At 43.7% G+C, this 22433-nt stretch overlaps 1 protein-coding gene across 4 annotated transcripts in view; it reads left to right on the top strand.

Annotated features, from left to right (window-relative positions):
• The window catches only part of VDAC1 (voltage dependent anion channel 1), a 59067-nt gene that overhangs the window by 2749 nt on the left and 33885 nt on the right, over nucleotides 1–22433 (top strand). Inside the window, exons 2-3 of one of the 4 annotated variants that reach the window (XM_040442405.1) lie at nucleotides 20262–20277; nucleotides 21966–22051. In XM_040442405.1, coding sequence (XP_040298339.1) covers nucleotides 21985–22051 — 67 coding nt within the window. In that variant the 5' untranslated portion in view covers nucleotides 20262–20277; nucleotides 21966–21984. Of the gene's footprint in view, nucleotides 1–20261; nucleotides 20278–21962; nucleotides 22052–22433 lie in introns of those variants that run through there. The other 3 variants (XM_040442389.1, XM_040442397.1, XM_040442413.1) reach the window with 3 other exon arrangements.

Here is a 22433-nt window from a genome sequence, read left to right as displayed (position 1 = left end):
ATTTGTGCCTCTGCATCACCTTCCTTCTAAAGCTGTTACTATGATTCTGTAGCAATACGGTCATGTAGAGAGACACAGCACTATAAGTCAGTATAATGCCGCACACTCCAGAACAGAGGATCACGCTTACACATGCAGAATGATTCCCGCACTGGACACGCTCGTGTGAAACAGCCCTAAATGGTGCGTAGCCACTTATCACGTATCCACAGGATGAGCATCTGATCGGTGGAGACTCGACCCCCATGGTGTTTCATATGGGCTGCAGTTTCAGTTATCTGTATAAAACTGCTGAAGTTAAAGGGGTTTTACAGTTTGTTTTAACTGATGATCTATCCTCTGGATAGATCATCAGCTTCTGATCGGCGGAGGTCCGACACCCGGGACCCCTGCCGATCAGCTGTTTGAAAAGGCAGCAGCGCTCCAGTAGCGCCGCAGCCATCTCGCTGTTTACCGCAGGACCAGTGACGTCACGACTAATATCAACTAGCGTGGGCGGGGCTAAGCTCTGTTCACTTGAATGGAGCTTAGCCCCGCCCACGCTAGTTGATACTAGTCGTGACGTCACTGGGCCTGCGGTAAACAGTGAGAAGGCCACGGCGGGGGTCCCGGGCGTCGGAACCCCGCCGATCAGAAACTGATCTATCCAGAGGATAGATCATCAGTTTAAACAAAGTGCAGAACCCCTTTAAGGCTCTTTTCATGGGACAATTGGTCAAGTTAAATATATACATCCCAGCAATTGTAAATGGCCTAAAAAACAAACAAAAGAAGCACTACTTAGGCCTCGTTCACTTCTCCGTTTGTGGATCCAGCACAGAGCAGCCTGCCAGATCCTCTATTTCACTGCCAGATCCTCTATTTCACTGCCAGATCCTCTATTTCACTGCCAGATCCCCCTGCATGCAATGGTTTTGTTACAGCCAAAACCCGACATTTTTGTCAGAAATCGGCCAGATCACCGTAGGCCCCTATTGCAGTCAATGGGAGTCCAGCTGTGAAATAGAGGATCTGGCAGGCTACTCTGTGCCGGATCCACAAACGGAGGTGTGAACGAGGCCTTACCACTTTCGCCCCCGCTGCGTCCTATGCTGTGACCAGCCTCAGCAGTGATGTCCCATATACTTGAGGTCAGTGATAGGCTGCGTGATGACCTGTGTGCATGAAATATCCCTGCTGCAGCCAGGAAGATGACGGCATTGGTGCTGGATCGGCATGCAACGCTCGCGGCGGCAGCTTCATTTGTTTGTTTTTTTGCTGGGGAAGTATATATTTAAAGAGGTTGTCCAGCCTTTCCCAAGTGATGGCCTATACTGTGGATTGTCTGTTCCAATGTGGCTCTGTTGCTGGAAATACATGGCATGTTCAACCTTGTAATGGAGGGAACTGTTTGCACTCTTCGCATTGACCTCAATGGGACGCCTTCCACTACAAGGTTGACGGAGCTACATCCAAACAGCTGACAGGTGGGGGCACTGAGTGTTGGAACCCTGCCGATCAGCTAGTTAATCACTGAACAACCCCTATAATGACCCCCCTAATGTCCGGACCCCTCAGATTATACCTACCCGCTCCCCACGTCGCTTCTGCTCCCCGCACGGCTGCCGCTGCATCTCCCAGACACGCGGATGAAAACATCCGGGGGGCAGCCAATAGCAGGCCATGACTGGGACGAGCCTCCATAGCGGCCGTGCGGGGAGCAGGAGTGCCGCGGGTGCTGGGGTAAGTATAACCTGTCTGAGGGGCCTGGGCATTAGGGGGTCATGTATAACCCCTTTAAGGAACCTTTTAAGGGTTAAAGCTAAGAGGATGGAAAATAAGCAAAGAACATGAACTCTTCCTTTTCTAGAGCACCTGCTGAAATGTGATTGTAATCAAGTTGAAAATGTTTTATAGCATAAACAATCATCAAGTGACCACATGGAATATTGTTATATCCTGGTGCATTGATATAATGTTTTACATATACAGTTTATATATAATACAGACATTTGTGTACCCTTTGCTTTATTTATCTAGCTCATCATGTGCTATAGCCTAGAGCTGCATTCATAGTTCTGCAAGTTGCTATGGTGACCTCACAAACCCAGGACATTTCTGCCCTAAACAGTTAACTAATATCCTATAATATATAATTGTAGAATTTGGTAAAGATTTGTAGGGCATTCAACAGTAATATCTTGTTCCCACATGTTCTTCTTTATTGCTGGACTGCAGTGAGGAAAGCTATGAATGGAGTGGTAGTCGTGCTGCCCCATCCAAGTCTATGGGACTGCTGGAGACAGCAGAGTACAGTACCTTATCACCTATCCCATCACAAACAGCAACAGTCCTCTCACAGTCCCTCTCCCATCATGGAGAGCCTGTGAATGCAAGGGGTGACTCCAGCCAAGCTCTCGGCCTCGCAGGGTCCAGCTGCCTGACAACTGTGGCCGTTTATATGAGCTGCCTCAGGTCATTCAGGTCCCGACCAAAGTGACTAAGCAGAGGGTGTGGAAAGGGCAAGGAGCCATGCTTGTATGCCAAGTGTTTTCACCTATCACATTCTTAGACTTAGATTCATGCCATGTCTTTTGTGGATATATGTTTTATAATGCATATATTATCTACAAAAAATGTCATGTTAATGTTATGAAAAATGACTGAAAACTGATAATAAAGAAATATCTGATTTAAAAAAAAATACATTTTGATGGGGAAGCTGTTGTAAAGACTGCTGCAGCAATAATGTCATCTTCCTGGCTGCAGCAGTGACATCTGGTATACACCATGGGGGAGATTTGTCATCTCCCTCGCTCCTTGAAAAGTGGTATTAGAAAGTAGGGGGTATCAAGACCAGAGCGGAAAGTTCCCGTCTTGTTAAATCTCCCCCTATGTCTGTGCAGCCAATCTCTGGCCTCAGCAGTATACCGCATGTGTTTGCTGAGACCAGTGATTGGCTGCAGCAGTATTCATCCCATGATAGCGTGTCATTTAGTGTCGTCATAGTGACATGTGTATTCAGATCCCCTTTACATCTTTACATATTCACTGTTCCCATTCTGCCTTTCAAGCACTATACTAGTATTGTGGAAGCGCTATAGTATTGTGGAAGCGCTATAGTATGCTGCCTTTCAAGCACTATAGTATTGTGGAAGTGCTATAGTATTGTGGAAGCGCTATAGTATTCTGCCTTTCAAGCACTATACTAGTATTGTGGAAGCGCTATAGTATTGTGGAAGCGCTATAGTATGCTGCCTTTCAAGCGCTATAGTATTGTGGAAGCGCTATAGTATTGTGGAAGCGCTATAGTATGCTGCCTTTCAAGCACTATAGTATTGTGGAAGCGCTATAGTATGCTGCCTTTCAAGCACTATAGTATTGTGGAAGCACTATAGTATGCTGCCTTTCAAGCACTATAGTATTGTGGAAGCGCTATAGTATTGTGGAAGCGCTATAGTATGCTGCCTTTCAAGCACTATAGTATTGTGGAAGCGCTATAGTATTGTGGAAGTGCTATAGTATGCTGCCTTTCAAGCACTATAGTATTGTGGAAGCGCTATAGTATGCTGCCTTTCAAGCACTATAGTATTGTGGAAGCGGTATAGTATTGTGGAAGCGGTATAGTATTGTAGAAGCGCTATAGTATTGTGGAAGCGCTATAGTATGCTGCCTTTCAAGCACTATAGTATTGTGGAAGCGCTATAGTATTGTGGAAGCGCTATAGTATGCTGCCTTTCAAGCACTATAGTATTGTGGAAGCGCTATAGTATGCTGCCTTTCAAGCGCTATAGTATTGTGGAAGCGCTATAGTATTGTGGAAGCGCTATAGTATGCTGCCTTTCAAGCACTAGTATTGTGCAAGCGCTATAGTATGCTGCCTTTCAAGCACTATAGTATTGTGGAAGCGCTATAGTATGCTGCCTTTCAAGCACTATATAGTATTGTGGAAGCGCTATAGTATTGTGAAGGCGCTATTGTATGCTGCCTTTCAAGCACTATAGTATTGTGGAAGCGCTATAGTATGCTGCCTTTCAAGCACTATACTAGTATTGTGGAAGCGCTATAGTATGCTGCCTTTCAAGCGCTATAGTATTGTGGAAGCGCTATAGTATTGTGGAAGCGCTATAGTATGCTGCCTTTCAAGCACTATAGTATTGTGGAAGCACTATAGTATTGTGGAAGCACTATAGTATGCTGCCTTTCAAGCACTATAGTATTGTGGAAGCGCTATAGTATTGTGGAAGCACTATAGTATGCTGCCTTTCAAGCACTATAGTATTGTGGAAGCACTATAGTATGCTGCCTTTCAAGCACTATACTAGTATTGTGGAAGCGATATAGTATGCTGCCTTTCAAGCACTATAGTATTGTGGAAGCGCTATAGTATTGTGGAAGCAATATAGTATGCTGCCTTTCAAGCACTATACTAGTATTGTGGAAGCGCTATAGTATTGTGGAAGCGCTATAGTATGCTGCCTTTCAAGCACTATAGTATTGTGGAAGCGCTATAGTATTGTGGAAGCGCTATAGTATTGTGGAAGCGCTATAGTATTGTGGAAGCGCTATAGTATGCTGCCTTTCAAGCACTATATTATTGTGGAAGCGCTATAGTATTGTGGAAGCACTATAGTATGCTGCCTTTCAAGCACTATAGTATTGTGGAAGCACTATAGTATGCTGCCTTTCAAGCACTATAGTATTGTATTGTGGAAGCGCTATAGTATGCTGCCTTTCAAACACTATAGTATTGTGGAAGCACTATAGTATGCTGCCTTTCAAGCACTATAGTATTGTGGAAGCGCTATAGTATTGTGGAAGCACTATAGTATGCTGCCTTTCAAGCACTATACTAGTATTGTGGAAGCGCTATAGTATTGTGGAAGCGCTATAGTATGCTGCCTTTCAAGCACTATACTAGTATTGTGGAAGCGCTATAGTATTGTGGAAGCGCTATAGTATGCTGCCTTTCAAGCACTATAGTATTGTGGACGCGCTATAGTATTGTGGAAGCGCTATAGTATTGTGGAAGCGCTATAGTATGCTGCCTTTCAAGCACTATATTATTGTGGAAGCGCTATAGTATTGTGGAAGCACTATAGTATGCTCCCTTTCAAGCACTATAGTATGCTGCCTTTCAAACACTATAGTATTGTGGAAGCACTATAGTATGCTGCCTTTCAAGCACTATAGTATTGTGGAAGTGCTATAGTATTGTGGAAGCGCTATAGTATGCTGCCTTTCAAGCGCTATAGTATTGTGGAAGCGCTATAGTATTGTGGAAGCGCTATAGTATTGTGGAAGCGCTATAGTATGCTGCCTTTCAAGCACTATAGTATGCTGCCTTTCAAACACTATAGTATTGTGGAAGCGCTATAATATGCTGCCTTTCAAGCACTATAGTATTGTGGAAGCGCTATAGTATGCTGCCTTTCAAGCACTATAGTATGCTGCCTTTCAAGCACTATAGTATGCTGCCTTTCAAGCACTATAGTATGCTGCCTTTCAAGCACTATAGTATTGTGGAAGCGCTATAATATGCTGCCTTTCAAGCACTATAGTATTGTGGAAGCACTATAGTATTGTGGAAGCACTATAGTATGCTGCCTTTCAAACACTATAGTATTGTGGAAGCGCTATAGTATGCTGCCTTTCAAGCACTATAGTATTGTGGAAGCACTATAATATGCTGCCTTTCAAGCACTATAGTATTGTGGAAGCGCTATAGTATTGTGGAAGCACTATAGTATGCTGCCTTTCAAGCACTATAGTATTGTGGAAGCACTATAGTATGCTGCCTTTCAAGCACTATAGTATTGTGGAAGCACTATAGTATGCTGCCTTTCAAGCACTATAGTATTGTGGAAGCACTATAGTATGCTGCCTTTCAAGCACTATAGTATTGTGGAAGCACTATAGTATGCTGCCTTTCAAGCACTATAGTATTGTGGAAGCGCTATAGTATGCTGCCTTTCAAGCACTATCGTATTGTGGAAGCGCTATAGTATGCTGCCTTTCAAGCACTATAGTATTGTGGAAGCGCTATAGTATGCTGCCTTTCAAGCACTATAGTATTGTGGAAGCGCTATAGTATGCTGCCTTTCAAGCACTATATTATTGTGGAAGCGCTATAGTATTGTGGAAGCACTATAGTATGCTGCCTTTCAAGCACTATATTATTGTGGAAGCACTATAGTATGCTGCCTTTCAAGCGCTATAGTATTGTGGAAGCGCTATAGTATGCTGCCTTTCAAGCACTATAGTATTGTGGAAGCGCTATAGTATTGTGGAAGCGCTATAGTATGCTGCCTTTCAAGCACTATAGTATTGTGGAAGCGCTATAGTATGCTGCCTTTCAAGCACTATAGTATTGTGGAAGCGCTATAGTATGCTGCCTTTCAAGCGCTATAGTATTGTGGAAGCGCTATAGTATTGTGGAAGCGCTATAGTATTGTGGAAGCGCTATAGTATTGTGGAAGCGCTATAGTATTGTGGAAGCGCTATAGTATGCTGCCTTTCAAGCACTATCGTATTGTGGAAGATGAGTTCACCGAATTATGAATAGACTCTCACCCTCCTATGCCAAGATTGTTGGCAGTGAAGCAGGACATGTTTCTCATGGGCCAGTTCCATGTCCCTGTAGCACGATTAGACTAGTAAAGCGGGGGTCTTGCATCTTGTGGCTTCTGTAAAACCAGCTCTTTACCCTGGGGACAAATGTAGCTGTATTGCAGTAAATGATAATGAAAATGATTTACATGGCACATTGGGGAGAGACGCATTAATGATGTGTGGCACCATGTGATAATGGTCTATAATTTTAACAAACAAACACGTCCACTGCTCAGAATTTCCCAATACAAACCCTGGAATAAGCATGTGTACATATAACCCCTACAACACCCCTGAAATAATTCACACAAAATATATATTTTTATTATAAATCTCATAATCCAGCGCACCTGTTTCTAATGCTGTGCTCCACTGTAGGAGCAGAACTATGAAGATAAGGCACATAACTGAATCAAACGGTGCCAAGGACCCCATTCACAATAATGGAATCCATCAGGTTTCCTTTCGGGAGTACAGTCTTTTAGCAAAAAAAAAAAAAAAAAAAGTGTTTCATGCAGAACTTTTGGTTTGATGGAATCTGCCCAGGGAGCACCAACAGTGCGGAAGTGAACTTAACCTTAGAAGTATTAAAAAATTGTAGCAGGCGTACATGGGATGTCAGTGTCCAAGATAGCACCATGTAACTCAACAAAATAGCCCCCTGCCGATCTGATAGGATAGGTCAGTGATGGCGAACCTTTTAGAGGCCAAGTTCCGAAACTGCAACCTAAAACCCACTTATTTATTGCAAAGTGCCAACACGGCAATTTATCCTGAATACTACAGGCCAATATAGTATATCTTCCCTGCAGGGGTGCACCTCCAATGAGGCGAGGCTTAGAGACAAGTGGGGACGGTGGCAGGGCTGAGTGAAATGAGGGTTTCTATTGTGGAAGCGCTCATCTCTGTGTCACAGAATGCCTTTAATATTTCACCTTAAAGGGCTTCTGTCACCCCACTAAACTGTTTTTTTTTTTTTTTGTGTGTACTTATAATCTCTATACTGCGATTTACCCATACATAATGTGATTAATCATTTTGGTTCAGCAGATTCTGCTAAAAACTTACTTTTATAATATGTAAATTACCTTGCTACCAGCAAGTAGGGCAGCTACTTGCTGCTAGCAGCCGCATCCTCCTCTCATAATGACGCCTCCTCCGCATGTTGATTGACAGGGCCAGGGAACGGGATCTTTCTCTGCTGGCCCTGTTTGCATTCAAAATCTGGTGCCTGCGCCGTACCTGTCTTCAGTCGGCGCAGGCGCACTGAGAGGAGGACGCTCGCTCGGCCGCTCCATCCTCAATGCGCCTGCACCGGGTGTAGATGTGACGTCATCGGCGCAGGCACATTGAGGATGGAGCGGCCGAGCGAGCGTCCTCCTCTCAGTGCGCCTGCGCCGACTGAAGACAGGTACGGCGCAGGCACCAGATTTTGAATGCAAACAGGGCCAGCAGAGAAAGATCCCGTTCCCTGGCCCTGTCAATCAACATGCGGAGGAGGCGTCATGATGAGAGGAGGATGCGGCTGCTACCAGCAAGTAGCCCCCCTCGTTTTTAGCAGAATCTACTGAACCAAAATGATTAATCACATTATGTATGGATTATAAGTACACACAAAAAAAAAAAAACTGTTTAGTGGGGTGACAGAAGCCCTTTAACCTCCTCAGGACCGCGGTACGCAGGATTGCGTCTTTGCGGCGGTCCTGTTACTCTGGGTGGACGCATATACGCGTCCTCTCGCGATAGCCGAGATTTCCTGTGAACGCGCGCACACAGGCGCGCGCGTTCACAGTAACGGAAGGTAAGAGAGTTGATCTCCAGCCTGCCAGCGGCGATCGTTCGCTGGCAGGCTGGAGATGTGATTTTTTTAACCCCTAACAGGTATATTAGACGCTGTTATGATAACAGCGTCTAATATACCTGCTACCTGGTCCTCTGGTGGTCCCCTTTGTTTGGATCGACCACCAGAGGACACAGGTAGCTCAGTAATATGTAGCACCAAGCACTACACTACACCCCCCCCCCCCCGTCACTTATTAACCCCTTATTCACCCCTGATCACCCCAGATCACCCCATATAGACTCCCTGATCACCCCCCTGTCATTGATCCACCCCCCTGTCATTGATAACCCCCTGTAAGGCTCCATTCGGACGTCCGTATGATTTTTACGGATCCACTGATAGATGGATCGGATCCGCAAAACACATACGGACATCTGAATGGAGCCTTATAGGGGGGTGATCAATGACAGGGGGGTGATCACCCCATATAGACTCCCTGTCATTGATCACCCCCCTGTAAGGCTCCATTCAGACATTTTTTTGGCCCAAGTTAGCGGAAATTATTAGTTTTTTTCTTACAAAGTCTCATATTCCACTAACTTGTGTCAAAAAATAAAATCTCACATGAACTCACCATACCCCTCACGGAATCCAAATGCGTAAAAAAATTTTGACATTTATATTCCAGACTTCTTCTCACGCTTTAGGGCCCCTAGAATGCCAGGGCAGTATAAATACCCCACATGTGACCCCATTTCGGAAAGACGACACCCCAAGGTATTCCGTGAGGGGCATATTGAGTCCATGAAAGATTTAAATTTTTGTCCCAAGTTAGCGGAAAGGGAGACTTTGTGATAAAAAAATAAATAAATCAATTTCCGCTAACTTGTGCCAAAAAAATAAAAAATTCTATGAACTCGCCATGCCCCTCATTGAATACCTTGGGGTGTCTTCTTTCCAAAATGGGGTCACATGTGGGGTATTTATACTGCCCTGGCATTCTAGGGGCCCTAAAGCGTGAGAAGAAGTCTGGGATCCAAATGTCTAAAAATGACCTCATAAAATGAATATGGGCCCCTTTGCCCACCTAGGCTGCAAAAAAGTGTCACACATCTGGTATCGCCGTACTCAGGAGAAGTTGGGGAATGTGTTTTGGGGTGTCATTTTACATATACCCATGCTGGGTGAGATAAATATCTTGGTCAAATGCCAACTTTGTATAAAAAATAGGAAAAGTTGTCTTTTGCCGAGATATTTCTCTCACCCAGCATGAGTATATGTAAATAGACACCCCAAAACACATTGCCCAACTTCTCCTGAATACGGCGATACCACATGTGTGACACTTTTTTGCAGCCTAGGTGGGCAAAGGGGCCCACATTCCAAAGAGCACCTTTAGGATTTCACAGGTCATTTACCTACTTACCACACATTAGGGCCCCTGGAAAATGCCAGGGCAGTATAACTACCCCACAAGTGACCCCATTTTGGAAAGAAGACACCCCAAGGTATTCCGTGAGGGGCATGGCGAGTTCCTAGAATTTTATATTTTTTGTCACAATTTAGCGGAAAATGATGATATTTTTTTTTTTTTTCTTACAAAGTCTCATATTCCACTAACTTGTGACAAAAAATAAAAACTTCCATGAACTCACTATGCCCATCACGAAATACCTTGGGGTGTCTTCTTTCCAAAATGGGGTCACTTGTGGGGTAGTTATACTGCCCTGGCATTTTAGGGGCCGAATGCGTGAGAAGTGGTTTGAAATCAAAATCTGTAAAAAATGGCCGGTGAAATCCGAAAGGTGTTTTTTGGAATATGGGCCCCTTTGCCCACCTAGGCTGCAAAAAAGTGTCACACATGTGGTATCTCCGTACTCAGGAGAAGTTGGGGAATGTGTTTTGGGGTGTCATTTTACATATACCCATGCTGGGTGAGAGAAATATCTTGGCAAAAGACAACTTTTCCCTTTTTTTATACAAAGTTGGCATTTGACCAAGATATTTATCTTACCCAGCATGGGTATATGTAAAATGACACCCCAAAACACATTCCCCAACTTCTCCTGAGTACGGCGATACCACATGTGTGGCACTTTTTTGCAGCCTAGGTGGGCTAAGGGGCCCACATTCCAAAGAGCACCTTTCGGATTTCACCGGTCATTTTTTACACATTTTGATTTCAAACTACTTACCACACATTTGGGCCCCTAGAATGCCAGGGCAGTATAACTACCCCACAAGTGACCCCATTTTGGAAAGAAGACACCCCAAGGTATTAGCTGATGGGCATAGTGAGTTCATAGAAGTTTTTATTTTTTGTCACAAGTTAGTGGAATATGAGACTTTGTAAGAAAAAAAAAAAAAATCATCATTTTCCACTAACTTGTGACAAAAAATAAAAAGTTCTATGAACTCACTATGCCCATCAGCGAATACCTTAGGGTGTCTAATTTCCGAAATGGGGTCATTTGTGGGGTGTTTGTACTGTCTGGGCATTGTAGAACCTCAGGAAACAACATGACAGGTGCTCAGAAAGTCAGAGCTGCTTCAAAAAGCGGAAATTCACATTTCTGTACCATAGTTTGTAAACTCTATAACTTTTACCCAAAACATTTTTTTTTTTTATCAAAGACATGTAGAACAATAAATTTAGAGAAAAATTTATATATGGATGTCGTTTTTTTTGCAAAATTTTACATCTGAAAGTGAAAAATGTCATTTTTTTGCAAAAAAATCGTTACATTTCGATTAATAACAAAAAAAGTAAAAATGTCAGCAGCAATGAAATACCACCAAATGAAAGCTCTATTAGTGAGAAGAAAAGGAGGTAAAATTCATTTGGGTGGTAAGTTGCATGACCGAGCAATAAACGGTGAAAGTAGGGTAGGTCAAAAGTGTAAAAAGTGGCCTGGTCATTAAGGGTGTTTAAGCTATAGGGCAGGGGTGCACAACGTTTCCTGGTTGGGGGCCACATTGCCAGACTGAACCAATGACGAGGGCCGAAATTAAAATTTAAAGGTGTATTAACAACTGAAATTTTGTACTTATGGCACATTATATACCATTAATGTCTAGTTATACTTCCAGGACTCCCATCTAATGGGAGAAATACATGAAAATGACATGTAAGCAGCCACAAGACATAGGCATACATGTCTGTTACCAGATGGTCGGGGGCCGCACAGAATGGTATCAAGGGCCGCATGTGGCCCCCGGGCCGCAGGTTGTGCACCCCTGCTATAGGGGCTGAGGTGGTTAAGGACCAGGCCATTTTTTGCAAATCTGACATGTGTCACTTTATGTGGTGATAACTTTAATACGCTTTTACTTATCCAGGCCATTCTGAGATTTTCTCGTCCCATATTGTACTTCATGATCGTGGTAAAATTGAGTAAAAAAAAAAAATATTTTTATTTATAAAAAAAATACCAAATTTACCAAAAATGTTGTCAATGGCATTTTATTTTTTGGAGACGTTAGAAGGCTTAGAAGTTTAGAAGCAAATTTTTCAGAAAATTTCCAAAACCCACTTTTTAAGGACCAGTTCGGGTCTGAAGTCACTTTGTGAGGCTTACATAATAGAAACCGCCCAAAAATGACCCTATTTTGGAAACTACACCCCTCAAGGTATACAAAACTGATTTTACAAACTTTGTTAGCCCTTTAGGTGTTCCACGAGAATTGATGGAAAATCGAGATGAAATTTCAGAATTTCACTTTTTTGGCAGATTTTCCATTTGAATCCATTTTTCCCCACTAACAAAGCAAGGGTTAACAGCCAAACAAAACTCAATATTTATTGCCCTGATTCTGTAGTTTACAAATACACCCCATATGTGGTTGTAAACTGCTGTACAGGCACACGGCATTGCGCAGAAGGAAAGGAACGTTTTTGAGAGGCAGATTTTGCCGGACTGGTTTTTTGACACAATGTCCCATTTGAAGCCCCCTGATGAACCCCTAGAGTAGAAACTCCAAAAAAGTGACCCCATTTTGGAAACTACGGGATAAGGTGGCAGTTTTGTTGCTGCTATTTTAGGGTACATATGATTTTTGGTTGCTCTATATTACACTTTTTATGAGGCAAGGTAACAAAAAAACGTAATTTAGTCTTACCGGTAATTCTGCTTCCTTGAATCCACCACAATGAGATTGACCCTTGACCTCTGTAGGGGCAGGAACACACACGGAGAGTTTAAATTACCCCCACCCCTCCACCCCCTCAGTGTTTAACAAATTACCAAGGTAGGTGAACAGAAAAAATAGGATATTACTTCATACCCCTGAAGAAAGGGTTCTTCCATTCCTTTCTTCCCTCTTCTTCTTCTTTTTTTTTTTTTTACACATATATATATATATATATATATATATATATATATATATATATATATATATATATAATTTATTTTTTTTGGGGGGGGAAATTATTATATATTTTTTTTGTGATGGGGTTAGTATGGGCCATCATGGTGGATTCAGGGAAACGGAATTACCGGTAAGACTAATTACGGTTTTTCCACCTCATTAACCATGACGGCCACAATGAGAACTAACAAATAACTAACCTGGGTGGGATATCGCCTGTAGAACCGTCCGGCCAAACTGAATTTCCGTAGAGTCAGGCAGACTAAGGCGATAGTGTCTAATGAAGGTATTTATGCTTGACCAAGTTGGGCCCAACAGATTTGATCTAGGGGTACTCCACCTTTTTTTGCCCAAGAGGAGGCGGTGGCTCTAGTCGAATGAGCCCTAACTACCCCCGGGCAGGACTTATTTTGGATGGAATAACAGCATTCAATAGTGGATCTAATCCACCTGGCTAAGGAGGATCTAGTAAGTTTCTTCCCTTTATTCTTACCTGAGAATTGGACCAACAAGTTATCATCCCTCCTGAATTCTCTGCTGACCTCCAGATACTTAATAACAGCCTCTCTAACGTCTAGGAGTCTAATTTTGTCTTCCACCTCCCCATCCTGGTGATTGGGAATGGAAGGCAAGAAAATCTCCTGGTCTCTGTGGAAGGAAGAGAACACTTTTGGCAAGAAACCTGGATCTAATCTCAGATGAATATGGTCCTCTAGAATCTGAAGATATGGCTCTCTGCAAGAGAGGTCCTGTAACTCCCCAATACGTCTAGCCGAAGTAATAGCTATTAAGAAGGCCGTCTTTAGGGATAGATGTTTTATCGATATGTTGGATAGAAGAAAAAAAGGGGGGCATTGTTAATCCCTCAAGTACCGTGTTCATATCCCACATGGGAACTCTGGACCTTAGAGTAGGCCTTAATCTAACCGCTGCCTTAATGAATCTTCTTACCCACCTATGATCAGTTAGGCTAGTGTCAAAGATGGTGCTCAGAGCAGATATCTGCACCTTAAGCGTACTGGGTCTTAGTCCTAGCTCTAGTCCATTCTGTAAGAAATTCCTGTGAGAGTTGGTGAATGGGAATGTGATAATAGGCGTCTTTGAGGTCTATTGAGGACATGAATGCCTCTTTCGGTATGAGCGGGTGTCACCACCAGACATCTGAGAAGCTCTGACAGACGTCCTTCAGAACCTCCTCCTTGAGGTTCCTTTTGTTTTGGATCCAGTCAGTCGGATCTTCCTTTTGTGTCTTCTTGTTTGCTGTACACCTTCCGTGACATTATAAACCGCCAAAACCGTCTTAAGCATGAATCCAGTTTCAACCTTGATTGACCGCATGCAGGGTCTTTCACTGGAGGTAGAAGATCTCCGGAAAACTGTCTCTCAGTTTGAGGTGACCGTTTCTGCTTGCGTTCATGGAGTTTGTTCTGAGCCTAAGATCTCGCTTCCGGATACATTCTCCGGGGGTAGTGAGAATTTTGTTAGTTTTAGAGAGGCTTGCAAACTCCATTTTCGCTTACTTCCCTATTCCTCTGGTGATGAGGAGCGGAGGGTGGGGATTATCATCTCGCTGCTCAGGGATAACGCTCAGTCTTGGGCTTTTTCGCTGCCGGTGGGGGCACGGCCCCTCCGATCAGTGGATGAATTTTTTTTAGCCCTGGGTCAGATATATGATGATCCGGATCGTATTGCTCTGGCTGAGTCTAGACTACGTCTTTTATGCCAGGGTAAACAATCCGCAGAGATATACTGCTCAGAATTTCGGAGATGGGCAGCTGATACTGGTTGGAACGATGCTGCACTCCGAAGTCAATTTTGCCATGGTCTTTCAGAGGGATTGAAAGATGCATTTGCCTTTCATGAGAGACCTACCTCCTTGGACTCGGCCATGTCTCAGGCCGTTCGTATTGACAGGCGTCTTAGAGAGAGAGAGGAGAGATCACTCCTTCGTGTCATACTCAGTCCAAGGACAGTGCGGCGGTCTCATTCTGTGCACAGGGGTCTCAGTCGCTCTCAATCCCTTCTGAGCAGGGGCCCATGCAGCTGGGTTTGCTTGCCTCTGACAATAGAGGATTCAGCTCTCATGGGAAGGTTTGTTTCTGTTGTGGAGGTATAAATCATTTGGCAAATGTTTGTCCCTCTAGGAGATTCAGGCAGTTTTTTGAGAGTAATAAAGAAACAAAAATAAAAAAGTCCTCTAAAAACGTTCCATCTGTTACTATTGGCAAGGTTGATGCGGAAATTGAAGGTTTTCTGTTTGCTTGTAGTTCCCGTTTTGTCCTACCTGCCAGGGTGGCGCTAGAGAGCAAGAATATTTTTTGTGAGATTTTTGTAGATAGTGGAGCAGCTGTCAATCTCATTGATAATCAATTTGCTATAACTCATGGTTTCCAGGTATGCACTTTGGGAAAGGATATACCTGTTTTTTCTATTGATTCCGTTCCACTTTCTCAGAAATCGTTAAAGGGCATAGTTCACAATATCCGTTTGATTGTGAGTGATACTCATGTTGAGGATGTGTCATGTTTCGTCCTAAACGGGTTGCCTACTCCTCTAGTGTTGGGGCTACCCTGGCTCACTAAACATAACCCCACCATTGATTGGCAAGCGAGGCAAATAAATGGTTGGAGTGACTTTTGCAGAGAGAATTGCCTCACGACATCTGTTTCAGAGGTTTCTACTAAGACTGTACCATCTTTTCTCTCTGAATTTTCGGATGTGTTTTCTGAGAGTGGTTTTCAGGAATTGCCCCCTCACAGGGAGTACGATTGCCCTATTAATCTCACCCCAGGTGCCAAGCTGCCTAAATCTTGTTTATACAATCTCTCCCAACCTGAAAGGGTCGCTATGCGTGCTTATATCTCTGAGAGTCTGAGAAAGGGACACATACGACCCTCGAAGTCACCTGTTGCCGCTGGTTTTTTCTTTGTTAAGAAAAAAGATGGTTCTTTAAGACCATGTCTGGATTTCAGGGAGCTGAACAGTATCACAATTCGTGACCCTTATCCGCTTCCTCTGATCCCGGACCTGTTTAACCAGATTGTTGGGGCTAAAGTTTTTTCCAAATTGGATCTAAGAGGGGCATACAACCTGGTCAGGGTCAGAGAAGGAGACGAATGGAAGACGGCCTTCAATACCCCTGAGGCCCATTTTGAGAATTTGGTTATGCCTTTTGGTTTGATGAATGCTCCAGCCGTCTTTCAGCATTTTGTGAACAGCATTTTTTTTATCATTTAATGGGGAAATTTGTATTAGTGTATCTGGATGACATTTTGATTTTTTTTTCTCCTGATTTCAAAACTCATAAGGAACATTTACGTCAGGTCTTGCTCATCCTGCGGGAGAATAAATTATACGCTAAACTGGAAAAATGTGTGTTTGCGGTTCCAGAAATTCAATTTCTGGGGTTTCTTCTCTCTGCTTCTGGTTTTCGCATGGACCCTGAGAAGGTCCGCGCTGTGCTTGAGTGGGAGCTTCCTGAGAATCAGAAGGCGCTGATGCGTTTTCTGGGTTTTGCCAATTATTACAGGAAGTTTATTTTGAAATATTCCTCTGTTGTTAAACCACTCACTGATATGACTAGAAAGGGGGTAGATTTTTCCTCCTGGTCGGTAGAGGCGCGTAAGGCCTTTTCTAATATCAAGGAGAGTTTTGCTTCCGCTCCCATCTTGGTACAACCTGATATTTCTCTACCCTTCATAGTTGAGGTTGATGCTTCTGAGGTGGGTGTGGGTGCGGTCTTGTCTCAGGGTTCCTCTCCTGCCAAATGGCGACCGTGTGCCTTTTTCTCGAAGAAACTCTCCTCCGCAGCAAGAAATTACGATGTGGGAGATAGGGAGTTGTTGGCCATCAAGTTAGCTTTTGAGGAATGGCGCCATTGGCTAGAGGGAGCCAGACACCCTATTACCGTGTTTACTGACCATAAGAATCTGGCCTACTTGGAGTCAGCCAAGCGTCTGAACCCGAGACAGGCCAGATGGTCTTTGTTCTTTTCAAGGTTTAATTTTGTTGTCACCTTCCTCCCTGGGGTTAAGAATGTGAAGGCGGATGCCCTGTCACGTTGTTTTCCGGGAGGTGGGAATTTTGAAGACCCGGGTCCCATTTTGGCTGAAGGTGTGGTGGTCTCTGCTCTATATCCTGAATTGGAGGCAGAGGTTCAGGTAGCCCAGTCAGAGGCTCCTGATCCTTGTCCTCCTGGGGGGTTGTTTGTGCCTCTCACTTTAAGACACAAGATTTTTAAGGAGCACCACGATACTGTCCTTGCTGGGCACCCGGGGGCAAGAGCCACAGTGGATCTCATCGCTCGGAGATTCTGGTGGCCGGCGCTTCGTAAGTCGGTTGAGGGTTTTGTGGCAGCCTGCGAGACCTGCGCTCGTGCCAGAGTCCCTCATTCACGGCCATCAGGTCCTCTCCTTCCGTTACCCATTCCTTCCCGTCCTTGGACACATCTGTCCATGGACTTCATTACGGACCTGCCTCGTTCCTCGGGGAAGACTGATTCTGGTGGTGGTGGACCGTTTTAGGAAAATGGTGCATTTCATTCCTTTTCCTGGCTTGCCCAATGCTAAGACGCTGGCGCAGGCATTTATTGATCACATTGTCAAATTGCATGGTATTCCTTCAGACATAGTCTCTGATAGGGGCACACAGTTTGTTTCCAGATTCTGGAAGGCTATCTGTTCTCGCTTGGGGGTTCGGTCGTCATTCTCTTCTGCTTTCCACCCGCATTCGAATGGTCAGACAGAGCGCGTCAATCAGAATCTGGAGACATATCTGCGCTTTTTTGTGGCGGACAATCAGGAGGATTGGTGTTCTTTTTTGTCCCTTGCTGAGTTTGCTTTAAATAACCGTCGTCAAGAGTCCTCTGATAAGTCACCATTTTTTGGTGCATATGGGTTTCATCCGCAGTTTGGGACATTCTCTGGAGAGGGGTCTTCTGGTTTGCCTGATGAGGACAGATTCTCCTCATCTTTGTCATCGATTTGGCAAAAGATTCAGCATAATCTAAAGAGCATGAGTGAGAGATATAAGCGTGTGGCGGATAAGAGACGTGTGCCTGGTCCGGACCTGAATGTTGGTGATCTGGTGTGGTTGTCTACTAAGAATATCAAATTGAAGGTTCCCTCCTGGAAGTTGGGTCCTAAGTTTATTGGGCCTTACAAAATCTTGTCCGTCATCAATCCTGTTGCCTACCGTCTTGATCTTCCTCAGACTTGGAAGATCCATAATGTTTTTCATAAGTCCTTATTAAAACCTTATGTCCAACCCATTGTACCCTCGTCTTTGCCTCCTCCTCCGATTGTGGTTGAGGGTAATCTTGAATTTCAGGTCTCTAGGATTGTGGATTCTCGTGTTGTCCGCGGTTCTCTCCAGTACCTCGTTCATTGGGAGGGTTATGGTCCTGAGGAGAGGATGTGGGTCCCAGTGACTGACATTAAGGCCACTCGTCTCATCAGGGCTTTCCATAGGTCCCATCCTGAGCAGGTGGGCTCTGAGTGTCCGGAGTCCACTCGTAGAAGGAGGGGTACTGTCACCACCAGACATCTGAGAAGCTCTGACAGACGTCCTTCAGAACCTCCTCCTTGAGGTGCCTTTTGTTTTGCTTTCATTTTCTCCTCTCGTTAGCCTCTCTCAGCTGTCATGTAGTTGCACTGATTGCATCCCTTTAAATCCCTTCCCATATTGCTTCACTTTGCGGTTTATACAACTTCCTGGAGTGTATGCATGCTGGATGCTTCTACTGAGTCTTCTACAGATAAGTTTTGTTCATTCATTTGTATTTTCCTGTTTGCTGGATCTCAGGTGACCCTGACTCCCTCCGTATCAAGTGTAGGGAGCCGGTGGTCGTGTCCCCTCACTATTATAGGGTGTTCGGGTGTTATACAGTCGAGGTACGAGGATATGCGATCTTCTACCATTGAGAATTTTGCAAAGGCTGAGCAGTTAGGGAGAGAGTCAGGTCTGTTGCAGGGCTCCCCCTTTTGTTCCTTAGTTTTGGATCCAGTCAGTCGGATCTTCCTTTTGTGTCTTCTTGTTTGCTGTACACCTTCCGTGACAGCGGGATTGTGGATCTGATGGATTCCATCTTGAATTATCTGTACAGAATGGATTTGTTTAGCGGTTTTAGATTTATAATGGTACGAAAGGACTGGTCTGGCTTTTTTTTTTTTTTTTACTAGGAAAATGTTTGAGTGGAAACCATCCCCTTTTTCTGGATTTGGGACTCTTTGGATTACACCTGAGCTTAAAAGTTCTTGAACCCCCTTCCATAAATTGGTTAATTCTGACCTGCTTTGAGATGAGGTTAGGAATCTTTTGGGGGGAACTGAAGAGAATTCTATCCTGTACCCCTGAGCAACAATGTTTAGTGCCCAGGGATTTGTTGTGATCTGCTTACATGAAGATAGAAAACCTAACAGTCTGTCACCCACCTTGGCGTCACTGTTTACTAGACTGTCTGTTTTGAGAGTTAAGGATGAAATCCTTTCCTCTTCCCCCTTTGGGGTAGCTCCATAGGCCCCCTTTACCTTTTCCTCTATATGATCTCTGAGGGGGTTGAAACTGCTGAAAGGGTTTCTTCTTTTGATCCCTATCCTCCGGAAAACCTTTCTTCTTATCCGCAGCCCTTTCCAATATTTTGTCTAGTGTAGCGCCAAAAACAAACTCTCCTGAGAAGGGGATTGAACATAACTTAGCCTTTGAAGCCTTGTCACCACACCAGGCTTTCATCCATAAGGCCCTACGGTCGGCTAAGAAGGCCGTAGTGGATCTAAGTAAAGGGATAGAATCTTTGATCTCTTCTCTTGAGATTTTGTTTTTAAGATGCTCATCCAGTTCTCCCAACCAGATATACATGGCCCTAGCTACGGATGTTGCTGCTATGTTAGCCTTTACTGTGTGTTCCTGCCCCTACAGAGGTCAAGGGTCAATCTCATTGTGGCCATCATGGTGGATCAGATGGAAATAGTTGTTTTGGCACCGTCTTTATTTTTTATTTACAACGTTCATCTGACAGGTTAGATCATGTGGTATTTTTATAGAGCAGGTTGTTACGGATGCGACAATACCAAATATGACTACTTTTTTTGGTTGTTTGTTTCAGTTTTACATAATATCATTTTTGAAACAAAAGAAAATCATGTTTGAGTGTCTCCATATTCTGAGAGCCATAGTTTTTTCAGTTTTTGGGCGATTGTCTTAGGTAGGGTATCATTTTTGCGGGATGAGTTGACGGTTTGATTGGCACTATTTTGGGGTGCATATCACATTTTGATTGCTTGCTATTAAATTTTTTGTGATGTAAGGTGACAAAAAAGGGCTTTTTTAACACCATTTTTATATTTTTTTTTTTTACGGTGTTCACCTGAGGGGTTAGGTCATGTGGTATTTTTTATAGAACAGGTTGTTACGAACGCGGCAATAGCTAATATGTATACTTTTTTTATTTACTTAAGTTTTACACAATAACAGCATTTTTGAAACAAAAAAAAGTGTCTCCATATTCTGAGAGCCATAGTTATTTTTTTTATTTTTTGGGCGATTGTCTTAGGTAGGGGCTCATTTAGATTGGTACTATTTTGGGGGGCATACGCCTTTTTGATCGCTTGGTGTTCCACTTTTAGTGATGTAAGGTGACAAAAAAGTTTTTTTTAGCACAGTTTTTATTTTTTTGACGGTGTTCATCTGAGGGGTTAGGTCATGTGATATTTTTATAGAGCCGGTCGATACGGACACGGCGATACCTAATATGTCTACTTTTCTTTTTTTCTCTATTTTTTACAAAAAAAATTGTATTTTATTTTGGGAAAAGGATGCTTTTTTTTTTTTACTTGAAACTTTTAATTTTTCTGTTTTTTCACTTTTATTTTTTCACTTTTATTTTTTGTCCCACTCTGGGACTTCCAACTTGTGGGGGTCTGATCCACTTTACAATGCTTTACAATACTTCTGTATTGTAAAGCATTGGCTGTAAGTGTATTACTGAATGTAATATGGGGCCGCCTTCCCTGCCATCAGGTCCCCGTCACAGCAGCACGGGGACCCGATGGCAGCTCCCTCCCCATACATCGCACGTGCCGCGGTCAGCGCGGACCGCGGCACATCAAGGGTTAATGCGCCGGCAGGGGTCTGGCTATCAGTGATTGCTGGACCCCTGCCGCAGATCAGGCGGGCGCAGCTCCTGCACCCGCCCGATCACCGCGCCATACATGTACAGCGCTGGTCCTTAAGTCACAGACATCTGCGCCGTACATGTACTTAGGGGTTAACAGTCGGGCTGAAGGGGAGGTGTCGTTTCAGTTTTCACCTCAAGCAGCAGAAAGGCTAGGTGCACCGCTGCTTCCCTGTACTTTATCTTTAAGGGTACTTTCACAGAGTTTTTTTTTTATGCAGTGCATTAAAAAAAGGGGAGAAGCAGTATTTGCCCTAATACTTTCTCTTCTGTTATGATCCACACCTGATTGTAGCTTCAAAAACTGCATCAAAAAGCCTGAGCGTGTGTCGGCACCCTTAGGGTGTTGGCTGAGATGCAGTTCAGGCGGGTGTGGACATGCATGGTGTCAGGTTGACTGTTGATACATCCATTGTTGCTGTATATTGACAAACCAGCATCATCGGTCAACAATCGGTTAATAATGGATTGAAAACCATGCAGACATGCACGTCCACCAGGTGGTCAGAACGGTATAATTGGTATGGATTATACAGAAGATTCACATGAGCACAGGGCTGTGTGACAGGTGTACCACGCACATCTGGCTCGATTTCCTGCTAGACTGTAAAAGGGCAGATTACCCAGAAGGCATTAGGAGGAGCAAGCCATGCATGTGTGATGAATCATTCCTGACATTCTGCTTGGACAGAGGAGCTTTAGCTTTGCTTCATCTTAATTTCCTCCATTTTTTTCAGTGTTTGTGCTGATTTGCAGCAGTGCTATACGTGACTTCTTAAATGTGTCTATGGGAGAATATATACACACTGTATACTTTACATGGCATGCCAACCGATGTGGAATGAATGTGAATAAGCTCCGCATTACAGCGCTCTGCTACCGTGTGGCGTGTGCATCCGCTATCATTACATATGTGCCACCATGCGGCCTGTGTGGAAGTACCTGATGCTCCTGAGAGCATCAGATGGTTATGTACCCGGCCTACTGCCATCAGGGGAGCTTGGGCGGCTCCCTGGGCGGGCTTATCTATTAATATATTCATATTTTCCCTGTTTTTTTTTTTCAGTAGAAAATGGCCATACCTCCGTCCTATGCTGATTTGGGTAAATCTGCCCGAGATATATTCACCAAAGGATATGGTAAGTTGTTACAGTATTGTATTGTACAGTGACAATAAAGGCATCTTATCTTATCTAGTATATTGCATGTTGAAGTCCCTTACTGGAACCAAAAAAAGCTGCCATAAGGTTGAGAAAAAGGAGACAAAAAAATCTAAGAAGTGCCAAAATTGCTGTTTTTTATTCATTGTGCGTCACAAAGAGTGCAAACAAGCGGAGATTTATCATTCAGTTTGACCCAAAAATTCCGGAACACGTGTATTTGTGATTTTTTTAAAAATGGTTGCAGAAAGCGGCGGTCTTGTTAAAAGTGATCAAATGAAAACTACAAGTTGTCCTTAAAAAGAAAAAAAAAAAAAAAGCCCTCATATACCTTCATAAATGGAGAAATGAAGATGTTAAT

The sequence above is a fragment of the Bufo bufo genome, chromosome 1 (genome assembly GCF_905171765.1).
Source record: "Bufo bufo chromosome 1, aBufBuf1.1, whole genome shotgun sequence".
NCBI classification, from domain to species: Eukaryota; Metazoa; Chordata; class Amphibia; order Anura; family Bufonidae; genus Bufo; species Bufo bufo.
The sequence above is the reverse complement of the archived record's forward strand: the minus strand, read 5'-3'. Positions and strand labels throughout refer to the sequence as shown.